General features: G+C 42.9%; 3 protein-coding genes across 5 annotated transcripts; 2 read left to right on the top strand and 1 right to left on the bottom strand.

Annotated features, from left to right (window-relative positions):
- Positions 1-1,393: 1,393 nt before the first annotated feature.
- On the bottom strand, positions 1,394-5,604 carry LOC127773639 (uncharacterized). Its single transcript, XM_052299775.1, has 7 exons — positions 5,377-5,604; positions 3,956-4,004; positions 3,558-3,866; positions 3,128-3,176; positions 2,721-2,815; positions 2,487-2,611; positions 1,394-1,841 (listed from the first exon to the last, which is right to left on the bottom strand). The coding sequence occupies exons 1-7, from the start codon at positions 5,550-5,552 to the stop codon at positions 1,784-1,786; spliced, it is 861 nt and encodes a 286-aa protein (XP_052155735.1). The 5' UTR covers positions 5,553-5,604; the 3' UTR covers positions 1,394-1,783.
- A 2,727-nt stretch (positions 5,605-8,331) lies between these two features.
- Positions 8,332-12,869, top strand: LOC127773638 (uncharacterized). Its single transcript, XM_052299774.1, has 3 exons — positions 8,332-9,623; positions 10,840-10,926; positions 11,915-12,869. Exons 1-2 carry the CDS (start codon positions 8,399-8,401, stop codon positions 10,923-10,925), a joined length of 1,311 nt encoding a protein of 436 aa, XP_052155734.1. The 5' UTR covers positions 8,332-8,398; the 3' UTR covers position 10,926; positions 11,915-12,869.
- Positions 12,870-13,271: 402 nt separating this feature from the next.
- Positions 13,272-17,744, top strand: LOC127773000 (uncharacterized). 3 transcript variants are annotated; one of them, XM_052299009.1, is made up of 3 exons: positions 13,272-14,657; positions 15,523-15,604; positions 15,986-17,744. In XM_052299009.1, the coding sequence occupies exons 1-2, from the start codon at positions 13,334-13,336 to the stop codon at positions 15,585-15,587; spliced, it is 1,389 nt and encodes a 462-aa protein (XP_052154969.1). In that variant the 5' UTR covers positions 13,272-13,333; the 3' UTR covers positions 15,588-15,604; positions 15,986-17,744. The 3 variants fall into 3 exon arrangements, with proteins under 3 accessions (XP_052154969.1, XP_052154968.1, XP_052154967.1); XM_052299008.1 differs by having other exon boundaries at positions 15,523-15,627; XM_052299007.1 differs by lacking the exon at positions 15,986-17,744 and having other exon boundaries at positions 15,523-15,979.
- The last annotated feature ends 1,971 nt before the right edge of the window (positions 17,745-19,715 follow it).

The following is a 19,715-nucleotide window of genomic DNA, read 5'->3' as shown; positions in this document are numbered from 1 at the left end:
TTTAGAAAGAAATTAGCAAATCGGAAAACAACTTTTTATTCAGCAGATCACACTAAAATAATGACGTGAACATGTTCAAAAGTGGCACAAAATGATATATACATTGGGGCACAATGAATAAAAATAAAATAGAAAATAGAACTAGTTAACTACCACACACTGAAAAGAAAAGAAGGAAGAAAACATGAAATGTTTTGCATTTTATAATTATCCCTGTGTAAATCATATGAAGCTGTCTCACATATTCCCTTGTTTTGCTCACCCTAGTCCAAACTGAAAACTTATGTAAAGATGTATGGTGTTAAGTGAAAACATTGATTTAACCCTAGCCGATGATGAAACCTTGGTCAAAATATGTGGCCCATTGTAAAATTTACTCATTTAATTGAGTAAACATCCAAACCATCCACCAATCCCATGGCCATATCCTCCGATGGAGGCTGCCCGCATCCACAAAGACATGGCCGAAGCAGAGCAAAGAAACCCTGATGCGCCGACAAGATCGACGAAACCCCACGCAGCAAGAAGCCAATAATAATCTACAACCAGATCAAACGAAACCGTGAGAATTAGAGAGCATAGGCGACTTGTCTAGAGACTAGAGCACACCCGCTTCTTGAGTTGTTCTCCTCTTTGATCCCTCAAGCTCCAGTAGGAAAGCGAAGAGATAAAAAAGTTCTAAAAAAAGAGATTAATTTTCCTTTAGGTGAGTTTTGCAAGAACGAAATGATCGTGTTTACTCTCTTACTCTACTCTCGCACGGACGTGCACGCTTCGGAGCCAACCAACTGCACCGGATCAGACTCAGACGAAGCCTGGATGAAGTACATCGTGTTTTTTTTTGGAGAAGACGGGCAAAAATGAATTGAGTACAAAATCAACTCTAGTTTTTTAAATACCTCTCCCTATTTTATTCTACCCACTTTCTTAATAACCGTGTCTAACTCTAGAACATCTTATATTACTACCAAATCTTAGCATAGTGCTCTAGAGTCTAGATCCCTATATGGATTTTTCAAACTTTTTAATCACTTGTGATGAATGATTTTTCTTGGCTATAGGGACTTTTAAAATCAATATTTTCTGATATAGTCCGTGGCAATTATGTAATTATAGGATGCTGCTACTTATAAACATATAGGCCCTATTTAGACCCCTGGTAAAAATCTTCACCCTGTCACATCGAATATTTGAACACATGCATGGAGTATTAAATATAAACGAGAAAAATAACTAATTACACAGATTGCGTGTAAATTGCGAGACAAATCTTGTAAGCCTAATTGCTCCATGATCTGACAATGTGATGCTACAGTAAACATTTGCTAATAACATATTAATTAGTCTTAATAAATTCATCTAGCAGTTCACAGGTGGATTCTGTAATTTGTTTTGTTATTAGTCTACGTTTAATACTTCAAATGCATGTTCGTATATCCGATGTAACATGCCAAAACTTTACACCCCTGGTTCTAAACACAATCATAGTTTCAAAAGTAAATATGTAGTGTTGCAAACTCGCAATAAAACTGAGCATAAGTAAAATGGTGTGGAGATTCAATTCAATACTTCAGGTTCACTAAACTTTAATTGTGCTCTTGTTTTTCATTCTTCTTTGTGAGGCAATGGAGCGAACTGAACTTCATAGCACTGTACAAATGGAACGAACATACAGAATGATGATCCTTCGCGGAATGCCGTATGCATTTACAAAGTCAGAACAGGAGTTATATCGCTACATCATCCACTGTTTTCTGGGCGTCTTCAACATGCTTGGGCCATATCACTCTTCTAATGACGCCTTGCAAGGTAGGCCTCTTATCGTATGCTTACACTGGAACCTGGAAAATTAATGAATATTCGTTAACTGAATTTACTTAAGTTCAAAAGAAAAGATCCGCTGGAGATCACTCTTTTCTTTTTTTAACGAAAATGGCAGGGGCTCTGCCTAATAGACTGAAAAAGGGGGAAGTTCAAAGGTCTAAAAACAGAACAGGGGTCATCAAAACACATACATGTTTTTCAGGGGAAAAAATAGAAGGAAACCAGTGTACACATAACAAACTAAAATGGGTAAGATTTCTGAGAAAAAATCCTAACCGTATCAACCTTAAAATAATTCTTTGCAATACTTGATGCCAACAAAACACAAAAGCACATAATTCAAATGTTGGTAAATTAAATTTCTTTTATCCTTCAAAACACAAAAGATTCATATGCAGTTTAATAAGATTACACTAATGGGCTTCTTGTAATCATAATTTCACCTCTTCTAGTAGAATTCAGCAGTGCTCCTGCCTTGATTTTAAGAAAATAAAGTGGCATGGACTCAGGAAGAGCACTCTATCTTGCATAGTACTAGGGAAGGTTTGCCGTACTTAAGACAATACTGAACTATTGGTTACCATTACACAGGAGGGGAAATAGCAGCAGAAAGCAAATAGTGATAAATGGGTAACTGCGAACAGATGACCAGAATTATTTACCAGATAACCTCAGAAATAGTAGATTCTGAAGTGCATCTTGAAGCATCAACAATTGATGTTGTTTGTTGATTATCTATTTGGATGCCTGCTATATTGCATTTTATACACATCTGGAGGGGTACAACCTGTGTTGAAAAGATTAAGGCTCATGTATTAATCAGGGAGACATTAGATCTTTTTGCAAAAGGAAGCTGACAAAAAACATAAACTAACTTCAGAAAAAAAAAAAAAAACCTTTTTGCTGTAACGAAAATCACGTTTCGGCAGGAAGTCCAGTGGTAAGTTCAATGTACAGGGACATCTGACTAGAACAAACAGCTTGGTAGGGCCTTCAAAACAATTGGAGGGAAAACGTTAAGGTAAAAGGATGATGGCATTCCCAATCAAATACTCCCACTGTCCCAAAATATAACAATTTCAGCATTCAAATTTTGTCCCAAAATACAACTTCTCTACTTACATTCTCTTATCAACTAATCACAATCTCCCCACATTTAATTTCTTCACATATTTTCACTTCTCAAACAATCACAACCTTCTCCCATTTAATTCCACCTACTTCCTTAATACCCATGTCCACCACTAAAAATTCTTATATTTTGGAACAGAGCTAGTATATAGTAAAACAGAAGAACCAGTACCTGTATAAGATAAACTCCCTGCACCACTTGATATAAGAGCACGAATGGCCTATACATATACATATGCATGTTATTATTTAAAGAGGACCACCATATGAAGATGAAACATGCACAATGATAAGTAAAAAAAATAGAATTAAGCCTAGCAATGGGGCAAAAACATAGCAAGATTCTCCTTACACTGTTTGGTCATATGCCAAAATGCCAAACAGCAGAGCAAAACTACAACACTAGAACATTTCAGATATGCTATTGCCATATTGTTGTCCAAAGTAGGTAATAAAAGTTACAGCATTGTGAATTCCATCAACGTTCAGATCTCAACTCTATGGTACTTCAGAAAAACTACCAAATTCTAAAGAAATGTAGTCACCCTAGGATCTAATGGGTGATAGTTATTCATGGAGCATTAAGCCAGAAAGTAGCTCACCTTTCGAGAAACGGACTGCGCTAATTTGCTTGCACCACGCTCATTGGCACTTCCAGCATCAAATCTACCATGAGAAATTGTAATGTCATAGACAAACAGAGGCCTGACAAGGCTACCACCGAGGATCAGGAGAACTCCTTCAATGCTAGGAACTTCATCGAGTGCTTTCTGAAGAGCAGAAAATACGCTGGAGAGGCCATTCATTAACTTCTCCTGCTTCTTGATCCTCCGTCTTACTTCCCTTTTCCGTGTATTGTACTTTCTCTGATCAGATGGTTTCATTTCTCCTGGTGGCAATGCCATCTCTGTCTATAAATAGTCACAAATTATTAATAGGCTCGATAAAGAAATACTGCGTAGATGCTAATGGTGACATTCTTTCTGAGAACAAAACTTACCATTTCCTCCTTTAAACTTGCAAATTCATTTTCAAGATTCTGCAATACCCTGAAAATGTAGAAAAACAAATTAGACTTCAAATTCATGTGATAATTTTACATACAGCAGTGTATAACTGCCCGAACTTAGTATATAATCTGGCCATCTGCAAAATGGATAATTACATAATCCAAGCTAAATGCTGTTCACTTATATTCTTTTTCTTTGATTGCAGTGCAGGTGTGCTATAACAAATTTAAACAACACAATAGCAGGAGATTTCATCTTCAAAGGTTTCATCTTCAGTGATGTACGCATCCTAGAAGTCAAGCACCAATGCACAACAATGCTGTGTGCCTAACTTAAGCCCCGGAAAATTAGCCTTACATCATCGAATAACAGCGTCACACCAATGCATCAACATTATTCTGTTGTACTGGACAAACTAGGTTGGTCATGAGTATGTGCTCAGGTATTGCAAATGAAGAACCAGAGCCCAGAACATACACAGAAACTAAACAGTCATACATAAAGTCTCTGACCATTTGTTCTTTTGAAGCTCTGTGTGTGTATGTATATTTGTTGCTACTTTGTTCTCTTACTATTTATTCTTCTTAATACAAATATATGCAAGTTTTTTGGCATATTTGCGGGGGAAAAAAAGTCGTACAGCAGAAATTTCTACAAGAACGGATACACACACTTTGATTTCTTCCAGAATTTTTTTTTGTCTATTTTATTATGTGCATAAAACATAAGAACGAAAGCACAAGAACACCACACCTGCACCAACACATGTAATCAGGACCAGGAGTAGATAACACGCTACAATAAGGTAAATTAAAGTATCTCGTCAAATTAACAGTTTATAATAACATAACAATCAACAGTCATATTCATCTAACAGAGAATGCACAACCTAAGGCCACATATCAATACCAAACATCTCCCAGGAAGCAAAGGAAATGCAAGCAATTTGTTACAAAAGTGAACCTTCAAATCATCATCGATGAAGTTGCCCAATTCATTGCCAACAGTATGGTCCAGAACGCCACGCATATTTCTAGAGCCATTTTGAATTAATGGAATTCTCAACTCTGCTACAGCAGAACAGCCATTCAGTCAGGCCATTGCCTATTTGATGGATTGATGCAATGCAACTTGTATCCCAATTAGATCCACAAGCACTAAGGTTGCTAGAACAAAACCCATCAAAATCTGATGACCAAATCCGAAGTTCAGTACCACCTCAATTGCTCTAGAAAATTAGATTCGAACTCGAACAAATTGTTTAGACTGTAACCTAGATGCTAAAAACTCACATAGAGACCCACCAAATCCATCCCTATACCGACCACTTCCCCAGCATTTGGGAGAGGGAGAGAGATTGAAAGAGAGAAGGGCGGGGGGATAGGATGGGAGCGGATCGAGGGGGGATTACGCGGGGATCTGGTGGTGCATGTAGAGGACGAAGCCGAGGAGCTCCTTCACGACGTAGAATACCTCCGACCGCCGCAGCGACGCCGCCGCCGCCTGCACCTCCACCAACGGCAGCCCTACCCCCCGCGGCGGCTGGCTGCCGCCGCCGCCGCCTCCGGAGGTGGTAGAACTCTCCATCCTTCCGCCGCCGACCGTTCGAAATTTCAAACTTGGGGAGCTTCGGGAGGGGAAGCTGCGTGCGGAGGAATCCGAGACTTGTGCGGAGGAGGGGGAGACGTGCCCTGCCGATGGGAATCTGAGTGGGCCGGCTGTTGGGTTTACGTAGGAAGATGGGCTGGTCCACTAGAAACGTTAAAGGTAATAAGTTTACTTCAGATCTCTCGTCTTAACATCGAGTTTGAATAACATTCTTTAACGTATCACCAGTGCATACAAGGTCCCAATTTGGTTTGGACGGTTGTTTTGGTTTTGTTCCACATGACGTTGACATGGCATAGAAGCAAGATTTAAAAGAAAAATAAAAGTTCAAACAAAATATGTGGGACCTACATGTCAATCAGGAAAAAAGATTTTAAAAAGTGGGACACACATGTCAGTGGGTCACCCCTCTCTCTCCTTCCTTCGAGGGGAGGGGGGCTAGGCTTCATCCGGTCTCTACTCCATCGCCGCCCCCATATCCCGTTGCCTATGTTCCATCCCCTGGACCGACTCGAAGACAAGGCATGACAGCGGCGGACCTAGCAGCACGGTCTGGATCTGTACAGGAGAGAGAGGGGGGAGTTTTCGAGAACACAACAAACTTGTGTGAGAAAGGTTGTAGTTTTCTCGGGTGAATGGGAGAAGTGCTGCTAAGATGGTGATATTTCGCAGGATTTATTCCCTCTCATGATGGCCACCCGACGGACGGAGAGGGCGAGAGAAGTGCTATTGAGATGGGGATTTTGCGCGCGTTTTACTTCTTCTCGTGCGAGTGGCAAGGGATTTTGTGCACGTTTTACTCCTCGTGCTAGTGGCAGGGGATTTTTCGCACGTTTCAGTCCTTCTCGACCCGGTGAATGGGAATGTTTTGCGCATCTTGTGCCTTCTCGCACCAGCGGACGGTGGAGGTTGCAGGGGTATTGTTGAGGGGTGTTTTAGACTTCTCGTGTTTAATTCTCACCAAGTCTCGTGAATTAACAAGGTAGGATGGTGGGGAGTTGGATGGATTAATTCCCAATCCCAATCCCTTCGAAATTCCCAAGCCCTCCAACCAAACTACTTCCTCTGTTTCACAATGTAAGTCATTCTAGCATTTCCCACATTCATATTGATGCTAATGATATTCATTAGCATCAATATGAATGTGGGAAATGCTAGAATGACTTACATTGTGAAACGAAAGGAGCAGAGATTAAAATGCTCAATATTCTAAACTCCCATTTCCTCTCTCATACTCTGGCAACTGGAGGGAAGGGGACTGGGAGTTTAGATGAGAGAATGGATAGTGAGATTAAAATGGGAATTTGATTTTTAGTCTCAATATCTTGTTTGGTAGAGGTGGTGGAAATTGATAGAGAGTTTAGTTTAATATTAGATTTTTTTTTTTTAGAACTAGGGCGATGGCGCCCCCATTTCTCTTAGTAGAAATGATAGTCATTACAACAAGTCTTGAGAAGTAGTAAAAAAACAGAGAACTAACGACAAACCTGACCACTGAGTGGGACAGGAACAGAAGACCATCAGCCTAACCATTACAGGCCTAACCAAGATGACGATCCTAGATACAGAGTACTAGGGATTAAACAGACATTCCAAGGAGTATCAAACAAGATCAAACTGCCAGGGAGAGACTAACCTGGTCCAATTCTTCTGATGCCTCCTCCCAGCCATGACTTGAATTGAATACTTCACTTGCCATCTGCCTTAGTACCATGGTTCCCAGCTGCAAACTTCTTCGACTTGCTTCTTGTTTCTGTAGACAAGTCTAGGAATCCACCAAATTACAAGCCATATACACTAAATCAGTAGGATCTTGAGGAAATTTATTCTCAAAACAAACTTTGTTTTTGGACTTCCAAATAGTCCAGATAACAGCAGCTATCCCAGTAACAACAAGGTTTTTTTGTGAATTTCTCTATATTATTGAGCCAAGAATAAAAAAGATTTATTCTGTTTAGACAAGGTTTGAGATTCAAAGCTACAGCAATGACATTCCATAACATTCTGGCCAAAGGACACTTAAAAAACAGGTGCTGGATTGTCTCCTCCTTATCAAAAAAGCACATTTGTTATCACCTTTTCTCCAACCTCTTTTAAAAAGATTGTCTTTGGTAAGAATCTTGTTTCTGGTAAAAAGCCAAATGAAAATTTTAATTTTCAGAGGAATTTTGAATTTCTAAAACTTTTTATGTGGACAATTGACCTGTTGCATTTTGAGAGCTCTATAGAAAGATTTCACAGTGAATTTCCCATTTTTGGACAGAGTCCACCACAGTTTGTTCGAACAGTTATCATCTAAAGTCAGCTGCTCCCAACTAAGAAGAATCCTTTCCTAATTTCTAATGAAAACGGATGGGTGAGATTTGTTTAGGCAAAACTTATCTCCATCCCACCAAAATTTACATATCTTCCAACCAAACAAAATAGTTAATAGCCTCGTCGCTCTAAACTCTCAATCCAACTTCCCCCAACCATACGGGCCGTATGGGCCCAAAAGAACCAGAGCGTTTTGGCGGGAGATTAGTGACTGACGGGATTAAGCACACACAGCAACCAGTGGGGATCTGCCATCTGGCTGTTAATGCGTTCAAAAAGTGGCGAGCCTTTTCCCCTCCGGTCTCCGCCTCCCGCAGTCGTAAGCCACGTCCTTTCACTAACATGTGAACCCACCTGGGTCCACATCTAGGCACCGCCCCCGTCCATGAACCAAGCCCTCGTGCACCGACCGCCCCCCTCTCGCCTTCTCCGCTCGCCGCAAACAAAAGCAGCAAAACCCCCCTCCTCCTCTTCTCCCCCCTTCCACCTCGTCGCCGGCCACCGCCAAAATGCACCACCTGCTCCGCCTCCGCCGCTCGATCCTCTCCGCCGCCGCCGCCGCCGGCCGCACCCTCTCCACGGCCGCGCCGCCCTCGCGCCCGCGGTGGGCGATGATCTTCCACGTGGAAGCGGCCAGGAGCTCCCTGGCGGCGCTGCGCGCGTCGTTCCAGCTCGCCGAGCCCCCGCGCGCCTCGCACGTCCACGTCCCCGCGCACCTCCTCGACCTCCGGCCCCTCACCGACCCCAGGAGCCAGATGCGCCTCCTCGGGGGCTGCGTGCGCGGCGCGAGCGGCGACGGCCTCCTCCTCCTCGACTTCACCGACGGCCTCGCCACGGGCCCCGTCGTCGGCGTCCACCCCAACGGCCTGGCGCGCCAGATGACCGGCTTCGACAGGCGGTTCGACGTCACGCGCTTCGTCTGCAACCCTGTCACCGGCCAGCTGTTCCGCATGCCGGACATCGACGGCACCAAGGACACCTCGTGGTGCCAGTTCACCGGAATCCTCACCCAATCTGACCGCCCCGACGGGCCGCCGGACAGGTACGCCGTCGCGTGGCTCAGCGTGGACGGGGAAGACAACCGGCGCATCGCCATGCGGCGGTTTCTCTCGCAGAAAGGGGAATGGGACAAGCTGGTGGGTTTGCCGTCCCCGCTCCCACTCGCCAGGCAGATGGACGTCTCCCACGAGGTGGTGGCCTTCGCCGGCCGGCTGTGGTGGGTCGACGTGAGCTGGGGCGTCGTCTCCGTCGACCCGTTCAGCGACCGACCGGAGCTGCAATTCGTCCAGCTGCCGAGGGGCAGTGTGACGGAGCCCGTGGAGGGGATACGGAAGCTAGGCAGGTTCCGCCGCGTCGGCGTCAGCGAGGGGAGGCTGCGCTACGCCGAGGTGTCCCAGAAGGAGCCATTCGTGCTCAGCTCCTTTGCCCTTGATGACAATGGCAGCAGCTGGACGCTGGAGCACCGGGTAGCGCTCAGCCGGCTCGGGGTGGATGGATGCCACCCAGACCCGGAGGAGGATGACACGCCACGGATTGGTGTCATTGACCCACTCAATGCGAGCACAATGTACCTCACAATTGGTGACTCTTGTGTTGCCGTGGACATGGAGCGGGGTGAGGTGCTCGGACGTTCGCAGATAGGTTGCAGCACTGGCCCATTTTCGCCTTTCACCGGTTTCCTCACACCATGTGTTCTCCCACCGTGGCTTGAGGAATTCCAGATCCCTTCTGCAGGTTCTCTTCTTTCTCATGCTTTATTTTGATATGCATGTTTTACCTGCGACATGAGTATGCATATGTTATGGTAGGTTGGTTTGTTTTCATGAATAATCTCTGGGAATTTAGGTAGGCATGTTGATTTTTCAGAAAACAGAAGTGATAATTGTCAGCTGCCTGAATTCCTCTTGAATTTCAATAGTTAATGTGCTTAGCCATCTTATTATGTTTCTAGATGATTGCATCGCGTGTGATCTGTGGCAATGCAATGGCGAGTGGTTTGGTGCCTTATACTATGTTTTGCAATATCGGTAGTATATTAAGAAACTATTGATTTGTATGGCCAATCAACTTTTTCCAATACTATCTTCTCACTCCTATTCATACTACCATGGGTGATTTTGATCCATTTTATCTACCACATGGATGTCTCATATTCACCACAAGACCAGCTATATGGGACTATAATATCATCTCTGTTTGCTTGTGTTCATGATGAACCAATAAATATTGATTCTTTCTCTTGTCACTCTCTTCCCTTGCCTGATCAATGAGATGTTCCCAAATCATAACTTTTGCTTTCCAGTTTTCTGAAATTTAACAGTGAGAACTGTTCTGATGGATTAGGACTTTTTTACCCTTTTCTATGAGGTGATGTATTATGATGCAATTGCCAATTGGTGCTGCAACTCGAACTGTCATTTTGGGGAAACATTGGATGTGCATTTATATTTGGGTTTTGCTGATGCATACCGAACTTAAAATTGGCTGAGCAGAGATCCCTAGACGAGTTTGGGTTGCTGGTTTTCATTGGAATCAGATTGTTGGAATCTCCTCTATTTGGGAGGAATCGGGGGAAAAGCCCTGTCTTGCATGCGCCCGTCAAAACTAAACAATGTGGTTGGAGGCTTGTGAGAATGTTATTGTTTCATGAGCCACCTCTGCTGTTAAATTGGTTACGAAGTCATTAAAAGGAAACGTGCAATGTTAAATGCTGAGATTTGCTTAAATTGCAGTCAACATGTATAGCAAGTTAGCAATTCCATTTTGTTTCTTGATGCATATGTTGTGTGGTCTGTGCCAACCTAATGTAGCTAAATTATGATGGGACAAACTCATTTACAGCGAATGTCTTTCAGTGTAGAGATGTTATGCTCTTTCATATTGTAAACAAATGTAGGGAAGTGTTTATTTCCATTTCTTGTGTTATAATGGTTCAACTCCCTCACTGTAGGAACACTTTCAAGCACCAAGGCCAGCATCAGAAGCAAAACCATGGCAGACACATTGGTTCGTGTAGACAGGGATATGAAGAGTTGAGGTGAAGAAGCAAATACATATGGTTCTTTCTTCTGCTATTCTTGTTTAATCCATAATCTATTTCATCCTTTCCTTTGTTAATGAAACAAGAATTATGACTAGTTACTTTTGCTGACCATATATGTTTGTAGCGTCAATTGAGTCCTTCTGTAGTGTGTACTGTAGAACATGATATGATATACTACTTCAGTTTTAAGCTATTGGTACTTTAAATTTCAATGTGAAATAGTGTACAAATAATTATGGTTACCGTGGCCTACTCTTGTCATCAACTGTATAGATTTGTCTGGTTCGATCTGCCCATTATAACCGAGAATCAACTTCGCGTTGTACCAGTAAAACTTATCTAGATGGAAACCTAAATAAAGCTTGCGTATTAAAAAACTAAATAACTGTTTTTGTTATCATGAGTTATTAACTTCATAGCTTCCTGTTTCTTCACAAGTGACTGAAATCATTAGTTTTTGTTGCACCATAGAAATGGTATATATAATGTATATTTGGTACTTAGCTATCATTGTTTAAACCATCATCTATTTCATTCTTTCCTGTGTTAAGGAAACTGCATTCCTGATTAGTTACTTTTTGCTACCCATCATTATTTGTTAAGTGTTACCTCAGATCAAGACAGCCTAATTTACCAGATGGCTACTTCAATTTCAAATAGTCCATGATTCCTATACTGTGGTCTTTTAGTAGCACTTCGGATTTAAATGTTGAGCATATTAAAAATTAGGGCTATCGTGTTTTATTTTAGATCTGCCAATCAGATGTACATATTTGCTGTTATGGAACAAAGAAATGGTATATAGAAAATAAACATTATGCCTATTTTTATATAAAATTGAGAAAAAGGTATGTGGGATTATAGTATTATTTCTGTTTGCATGCATCCATATTGTAACAAAGAAAAATAGGTTCTTTCTCATAGCACTCGCTCTCTTGGCATCATTAATGAGATGGGCTAATGCTTAATTCATTCTCTCCAGGTCTATGGAATTTAACAGGCGATATCTGTTCTGTTGGTTTCTGAAGTTGTTTTGTGAAAGCTGTTCTGAATTTATGATGAACTTGGAAGTCTTTCTTTCTAATGAAGCAACGCTACAATGGCATTGGGTGCTGCAATCACAAACTCCACCCCCCCCCCCCCCCCCCTCTTTTTCTTTGTTTGCTAAACGTTGGCTGAACGCTGAATTTTGGGTTTCACTGATCAATATTGTACTTAAAAGCAGCTAGGCAGACGTTCCCTAGACACTAATGAGTTTGTGGCTTTGAGCTGCGGCTAACGACGTTGGCAGAAGATTTTGAGTCCGTTTTGAAGGTGGAATCCGGGCAAAAATGCCATGTGTTTGAGCACGTCTTAGATGTTGATTCACAACTTGTCTGTTAATGCAAAATTCAGCATGTGTGAGTGTGACTGTCTGAATACTGTACGTAAATTGGTGTTTGTTCCCTCCGTCCCAAAAAATCTCAAACTCTAGGATGTGTGTCTAGATTCATCTCTTGAGTTTGATTCATTTTGGAACAGAGTAAGTAGGTGGCAGTACAATAGAGGTGCCATTCCAATTATTTTCTCGACATAACCACCATTAGTATAGTCAAAGACTTAAAAGAATTATTACCACTCTTGTTTGAATCATTTCAATAAATACAATACATGGGTAGGATTAGAGATGTTGAACCTAGATGATTTAAAGAAAAACAAATTTTGGGAAGAAAGAGGTGTGGTAAGAAAGAGGTGCCTTGTATTATGAAATATAGAAAAATAAAATGATTACGTTACTTTGGGACTGAGAAAGTATGTGCAAATGTGTTAAGATTTTAGGGTCTTGCGGAATTTCAGTAGCCCTGAGAATGTTAGTCATTGCTAATCCCTGAAAATAGCAGATAATGTTTTCGGTTTGTACAGACGCTTTGCCAAAGAAAGAAAAAGCTCGACCTGCAAAGTTCAAAAATGACAAAACGATGCTCTGATGCGTAGCTTAAATTTTTTTGTGCATTTGCCCTTTTTTAAAATTTTGTGATACATATTGTTTTACTTTTCCAAAAATTTATTTTGCTGCACCAATAGGGAGGGGTGCAGCAAACCTTAGCTGTGTTTAGATTCAAAGTTTGGATCCAAACTTCAGTTCTTTTCTATCATATCAACCTGTCATATACACAACTTTTCAGTCACATCATCTTCAATTTTAACCAAAATCTAAACTTTGGGCGCAAATAAACACAGCCCTTTGCCGTAAAATGTCGTTCAAATCCCTGGACCGAGCCCAGTAGACCAGGCCAGCTGCACCCAACTACTAGTACTACTCATCAACTCCGTAATTCCTCACGCAAAAATTCCTTTCACCTTCTCTCTGTTCGAAGGAGACGAGAGAAATTATCAAATTAACCCCCACTTTTTCACCGAGATGCTGCTGCCCCGCCACCTCTCCGCCGCCGCCGCCGCCGCCTCCGGCCGTCTCCGCCGCGGCCTCTCCTCGGCCGCATCGCAGCCTCCGTGGGCGATGATACAGTACACCAGGATACGCGCGTCCACGGCGGAGCGCGCGTCGATCGAGCTCGCCCAGCCCCCGGCCGTCTCCCACCTCGTCGTCCCCGAGCACCTCGTCGGCCTCGACCCCAACAGCGACATCCTCCGCACCGTCGTCGGGGACGCCGGAGCCACCAGCGACGGCCTCCTCCTCCTCGACTTCACCGATATCCGCGCCACGGCCCGCGTCGTCGCCAACCGCCGCGCCGGCGCGCAGGCTCAGGCTCAGCAGCAAGGCAAGAAGTTGACCGGCCTCAGCTTTAACCTCCACAACTCACGCGGCGACACCCAGGAACGCGAGCTCGCCGGCGTCAACACGAACCCTGACATCACGCGCCTCGTCTGCAACCCCATCAGCGGCGAGCTGTTCCGCCTCCCGGACATCAACGGCACCAAGAAGACCATGTTCTGCCACCTCCCGGGCCTCCTCACCCGGTCCGCGCAGGGGCACGGTCACGGGCCGCCCGACGAGTACGCCGTCGCATCTCTCAGCGAGGGGAACGGCCGCGACGGGAAGGATCGGGGCTTCGCGATGTGGCGGTTCCTGTCGCAAACAGGCGAGTGGGACAAGCTGGAGAGCTTGCCGTCGCCGCTCCCGCTCGCGCGGCAGCTGAACGTACACTCGCACCACGAGGTGGTAGCCTTCGCCGGACGAATATGGTGGGTCGATCTGGGCTGGGGCGTGATATCCGCCGACCCGTTCAGCGACCGGCCAGAGCTCCGCTTCATCGAGCTGCCGCGGAGCAGCGTGCTGCCAGAGCCAACCACGGGGGAGGAGTTCATGGCGTCAGTGCTGGCTCAGGGGATGTACCGCCGCATTGGGGTCAGCGAGGGGAGGCTGCGCTACGTCGAGGTGTCCCAGAAGAAGCCATTCGTGCTCAGCTCCTTCGCCCTCGACGACGACTACGGCTGCTGGACGCTTGAGCATCAGGTGGCGCTTGGCCGGCCACTGGAGAACGCGGCAGCTGGACGGCCATGGCAGGATAGAATCCCTTGGATCTGTGCAATTGACCCGGTGAATGCCAGCGTCGTGTGCGTCGTCGTCGGAGATCATGTCCTCGCCGTCGACATGGACAGGAGGGAGGTGGTGGGGTGTTCTGATTTGGGGGAATGTGAGTTCCATGAGCGAACATTTCTCATTGGCACCTTCTTACCGTGTGTGCTCCCACCTTGGCTTGGGTCAAGTCGGATCCCTTCTGCAGGTGATGTTCAACTTGTCCTCTTTATTTGCTAGTTACAATTTGTTCTCTGTGCTGGTCATTTGCTAGTTTTTACATTATAGCATTGCTTTACATGCATTTTCAGTATTCTTCGTCAAACTGACATCTTATAGTCTGTTAATCTCGTTATCTTGGTTATGGAATAGGACAATGACCTCACATGCTGTGGAATTTAGTAGTTCAACTATCAACTTATATACATATATTTCTGTTGCTGTTCTGTTGTATAATCGTTCAAACCCTTCCATGTATGTTTGAGGATATATTTGTTGGAACTCATAATAATCTAATGTTTGTGAATTGTGAATTTACACCACATGATCCACATTCTATTTCCATCTTTCTATAATTTTGTGTTCATAGAGTACAATTAATAGTTTAATACAGATGATATGTCCATTTAAGGATTTCTTCATTTGTCTAACTAGTCAAGTATTTTATCAGATAGGGTGTAACTCTGGACCTAAAATTAGCAAATGAACTCATTCTTTCAAGTATTTCTCTTACTTCTTTACTTCTCCAACTTGTCAAGAACTATATTAGTTAAAGAGTGTAACCCTGGACCAAAAATTAGCAAGCTAACTTATTTGCATATATCAGGTATGTCTATTGTTTGTATCACACATAAGACTGTCCATTTGAAAGTTATTCATAACAACTTTATTCATGTAATTAAGCCAATTATAGATTCGCTGTGCTGAATTTTCCATTACCTACCCAACAAGAAGAGTTTTATTGCTAGCTCAAACCTTATATTTAAATACAGAGAATTCCATATTGTTTTAGTATGTTCTGTGTTACTATTGTGATGTTTTACTTGTACAAATGATTAAATGTACCGCTTCAGGCAAGGAGGAAGGTGCTGAAAACAAGACTTTGGCAGACGTCCTGGTTCGTTCGAGCAGTGATTAGAACAGATGATGTACCAGGTTCTCATCTAAACAATCTTTGGGTACTCTCTTCACTACTGCTTCTTGTTTCATCCACTATTAGTCGTATATCCAGTTTGTCATCCCTTCTAGTCTGAAGGTGTCCATCCTACTGAAATAATCGTGCACTCACCTCTTAGACATTTTATGCAGTAAATACCCACCTCGTGTGTGCCATTTTGTTTCTAATAGAACCTTTCATGTGTTTAGCTAAAACTAGTAAGTCTGTTTCTACTATATGTGCCAGACGTTGTCACTGGTTAGGCTGGTAGCCAAATTGTGGCTGATCACTTCTGTTGAAGCATTCTGTTTATAGTTCCAACTTCAAAAGAACCGAGGTTAACTCAATAGTGGAAGCCTAAACACAGTTTTTTTATGTAGGGTACCTTTCTTCCTCTGAAAAAGAAGATATGTTTTCTTCCTAGTTATCCTCATCTTCTTCGACCTGCTTTGTCACCCTTCGCTGTCGTGTCCTACCAAGTATTAGGTTGATGCCAATGAAAATTCTTACTTCTGTTCCGTATTATTATTCTCCGAGCCAGCAATCATCACTGAGTGCAAACTTCAATTTGTCAGTAAACATAATATTTAAGAAACTGAATGACACCCAGTCTTGTCATCATGTTAACTGTTGAAAAAAAAAACATTATATCATCTGGCGATCAAGTCTGAGATGAAGCTTTCCTGTTTATGACAAGTGACCCTGCTTTTATATTTTTGTTGGGATGAAATAAATTGATAGAAAGTAACCATACCATGTACATTGCTTTAAACAAAATACAGATAGGTTATATGGGAGTATGCCGGTATTTCTGTTGGCTTGCGTCTATAATGAACTAGCAGACATAATTAAGTGCAAACTAGAAGTTCTACGTACAAAACATGGTGTCTTGTAAGATCTTAAAGGATGCCCAGCTTTGTCATTATGATGAACCATTGTCATTCTTTAGTCCTAAAAATATTGGAGTACCAACGTATCAAGCCTGAAATGAAGCTTGCCATTTCATAACAAGATCATGGTGTAATCATCTGCCGAATCAAGACATGAATATAAAATATATCTGTGTTCTGTAATCTGCTGAATCAGGATAGAACAAAACACATATTGCTATCTCTCGATTTTCATAAGTAAAAGTAAAAAGGACTAGATGAACTAACTTAGCTTCTTGTTTACTTGTGTTTATGCTTATATGCTGCTCGTTCTCTTCATATGATCATTCAAATGCTTTCTCTACTGGGACTATCTAGAGAACTGTCGAAAGTTTTTTAAGGAGAAAACTTTCAAATCTAACTATAATATAATTGCAATATAATTGCACTATAACTATAACTATAATGTAACTCGTATATAAGTATTAAAATAATATATGTAACATTATATCTAAATTATATAGAGATGATAATGTAGTTACAGTGCAGTTACATAGTAATTACAATGTAGTTACAAATGTAACTACAGTGTAACTAGGGTATAACTGGAGTATAACTAAAATGTAACTCATTAAACTTTACAAAAACATGTAGCAGATCAAGTGGCTAGCACGCACGGCTTCCAGGATGGAGACCCTGGGTTCGAGCCCCTGTAAGCACAACACGCGTACATTTTTTTTTTCCAAATCTCGCGCGGATCGCACAGCCGAAAATCATCTCGCGCGGATCGCATGGCCAGAAAATCGAAAGTTTTCGGCCTCCAAAACTGTCGACAGCTAGCTAGCAAAACCGTTCTCTATTTCATTCAGGTTTCATGAAAAGCAACTGACAGGAATTAGGAAGCTGATGGATGGTACTTCTTTTTTTTTCCAAATCTCGCGCGGATCGCACGGCCGAAAATCATCTCGCGCGGATCGCACGGCCAGAAAATCGAAAGTTTTCGGCCTCCAAAACTGTCGACAGCTAGCTAGCAAAACCGTTCTCTATGTCATTCAGGTTTCATGAAAAGCAACTGACAGGAATTAGGAAGCTGATGGATGGTAGCTCTTGCAGAAGTCTCATTTTGGGGAACACGAGAGAAGTTCTAATGCTTTGGTCTCGTAGTTTACCTATTTTTGGGAGTACTTCTTTTGGGAGAAACTGGAATCTTTTTTCTTCTTTTCTTTTTGTTGGAGGCCGGCTTTGCTTGTAGTAGGGAAGAAGTGATAGTGGTGACAACGGTGTTAGGAATAGTGGCAGCAGGGATGGAGGTGGTGGTGATGGTGTAGAAACCAAAGGAAGCTATTACGATTTTGACAAATAAGTGTCGGGGAAGGAAAGGACCAATCAAGAAGAGTTCGTAAAGAGAGATCGGATGGTGGAGGACTAATGCCACGTCTCGCTTTTCACGTTTTTGAATTTGCCTAATTTCGAAAATTCACATTAATATTTATTCGCCTAAAATAGCTTAATAGAAATTTCATAAATAAAAAAGGGTTAAATTTACTAAATAAATTAATTATGCCACTCTTTTTTTTTCTATTGTTTGTTATTTGATTTTTATTTGGCTTTTGGAAGTGGAGCTCAATTCCGTGAATTCTCTCAAATCCTAAATATTCCCAATCCATAAAATTTTCTAATTTTTTTTTCCAAAATCCTCCAAATTTGGAATTTTTCCGAAAAGAAAAATCCATATCCTTTTCTTTTTCTTCCTATCTCTTTTCCTTTTTCCTCTCTTCAATTGTTCTTTTTCTTTTTTCCTTCCTCATTCCTTTGTTTTTTTTGCTTCCTCCCGTTGGCTACTGGGGGTGCGGCGGTGCGCATCATCGGCCGTTCTCTGTTTCAACAGCACCGTGCCATTGGCCAATCCCAACCATTACTTTGCATGGACGATCAGGATTTGCAAACCCACAAGCTGAACTGCTGAATGATAAGTTTTTGATCCAACAAACTTGTGACAGTTTTTTAGATACTCCCCTTCCTCTCTTCTCATTGGCACCCGGCACGGTGAGCAGACGATGCGCACCCGACTCATGGTATCTCACGATCTCTCTCTTTCTTTCTCTATCTTCATTTATCTCTCTCTACTTCATCTTTAAGAGCAAGTTTAACGGTATAGCCAACTGTTGGCTTCAATACATCAATAGTCAATTTAATAACTTATTCATATAATAGTTACCTATAAACATATACAACAATCTAATAGTTTATTCATATAATAATATACTACAATCTAATAGCTTATTCATATAATAATTACCTATAAGTTTATACTACACCATTAATATATGATCCCACCTCTCATATGTTGGTTTCTGCTTTTCTTCAGAGCATGAGAGCAGCTTTTTCTTAATGAACAGACACAAGACGGTGCCAATTTCCTTGAATAGAGAATGAGTAAAAGTCTTTAGAGGGTAAAACCTAAAAAGGGCTATACAAGCTTAAGAAACAATCTCTGCTGGATGCTTTGCTCTAGCACGCACCCAAGTCCTCCCCCTCCTCTTTAATCTTGGTGAGAAGAGCTATTGTCGGGAGTTCTTTAGCGCAAGTTTAATAGTATAGCCAAATACCAACTCCAAATCATCTAGAGCCAATGTAATAGCCAATCTATCTAGGCAAATTTTGCTACAGGACACTTGTTATGTGTGGTTTTAGCCCTAGGACACTGCCCAAGCTCACTTTTGGGGGAAAACACTCCATAAACGTGGTAATTTGCCAGTGGACACCGTGCCGATTAAAATAATACTTTCCGGTTAGGGAGGAGAGAGAAATTGCGTGAAATGTCAAAAAAGCCCTAGGGCCCACATGTTAGCTCTATCTCCTATCTCTCTCTTTTATCTCTCGGAGCGCGCTCGCACGGGGTGGCGAGGACGGCGGCCGGCGGAGCGGCAGCGCCGGCCTGAGAGTACTAATCACAAGAGCAAATCCACAAATACTAGTATTACTACTAATCACAAGAGCAAAGCATGGCCCCCGCTGGCGTCGCCCTCGCCCTCGCCGCCGCCGTCTGCTTCCTCCTCGTGGCCCCGGCCTCGGCGCGCCGCCCCGCCGACCTCCCGCCGCAGGCGGTGCTGCTGCTGCCCGAGCCCGTTGACTACCGCGAGGCCGCCGCGGAGCCGCTTCTTCCGCCCAAGCCGGTGGCAGACGCCGACGCCGACGCGTCGGACGCGGATCTGACAACCGCCGCCGCGCTCGCCGTTCT

Source organism: Oryza glaberrima, chromosome 5, assembly GCF_000147395.1.
Source record: "Oryza glaberrima chromosome 5, OglaRS2, whole genome shotgun sequence".
Classification (NCBI taxonomy): domain Eukaryota; kingdom Viridiplantae; phylum Streptophyta; class Magnoliopsida; order Poales; family Poaceae; genus Oryza; species Oryza glaberrima.
The sequence above is the reverse complement of the archived record's forward strand: the minus strand, read 5'-3'. Positions and strand labels throughout refer to the sequence as shown.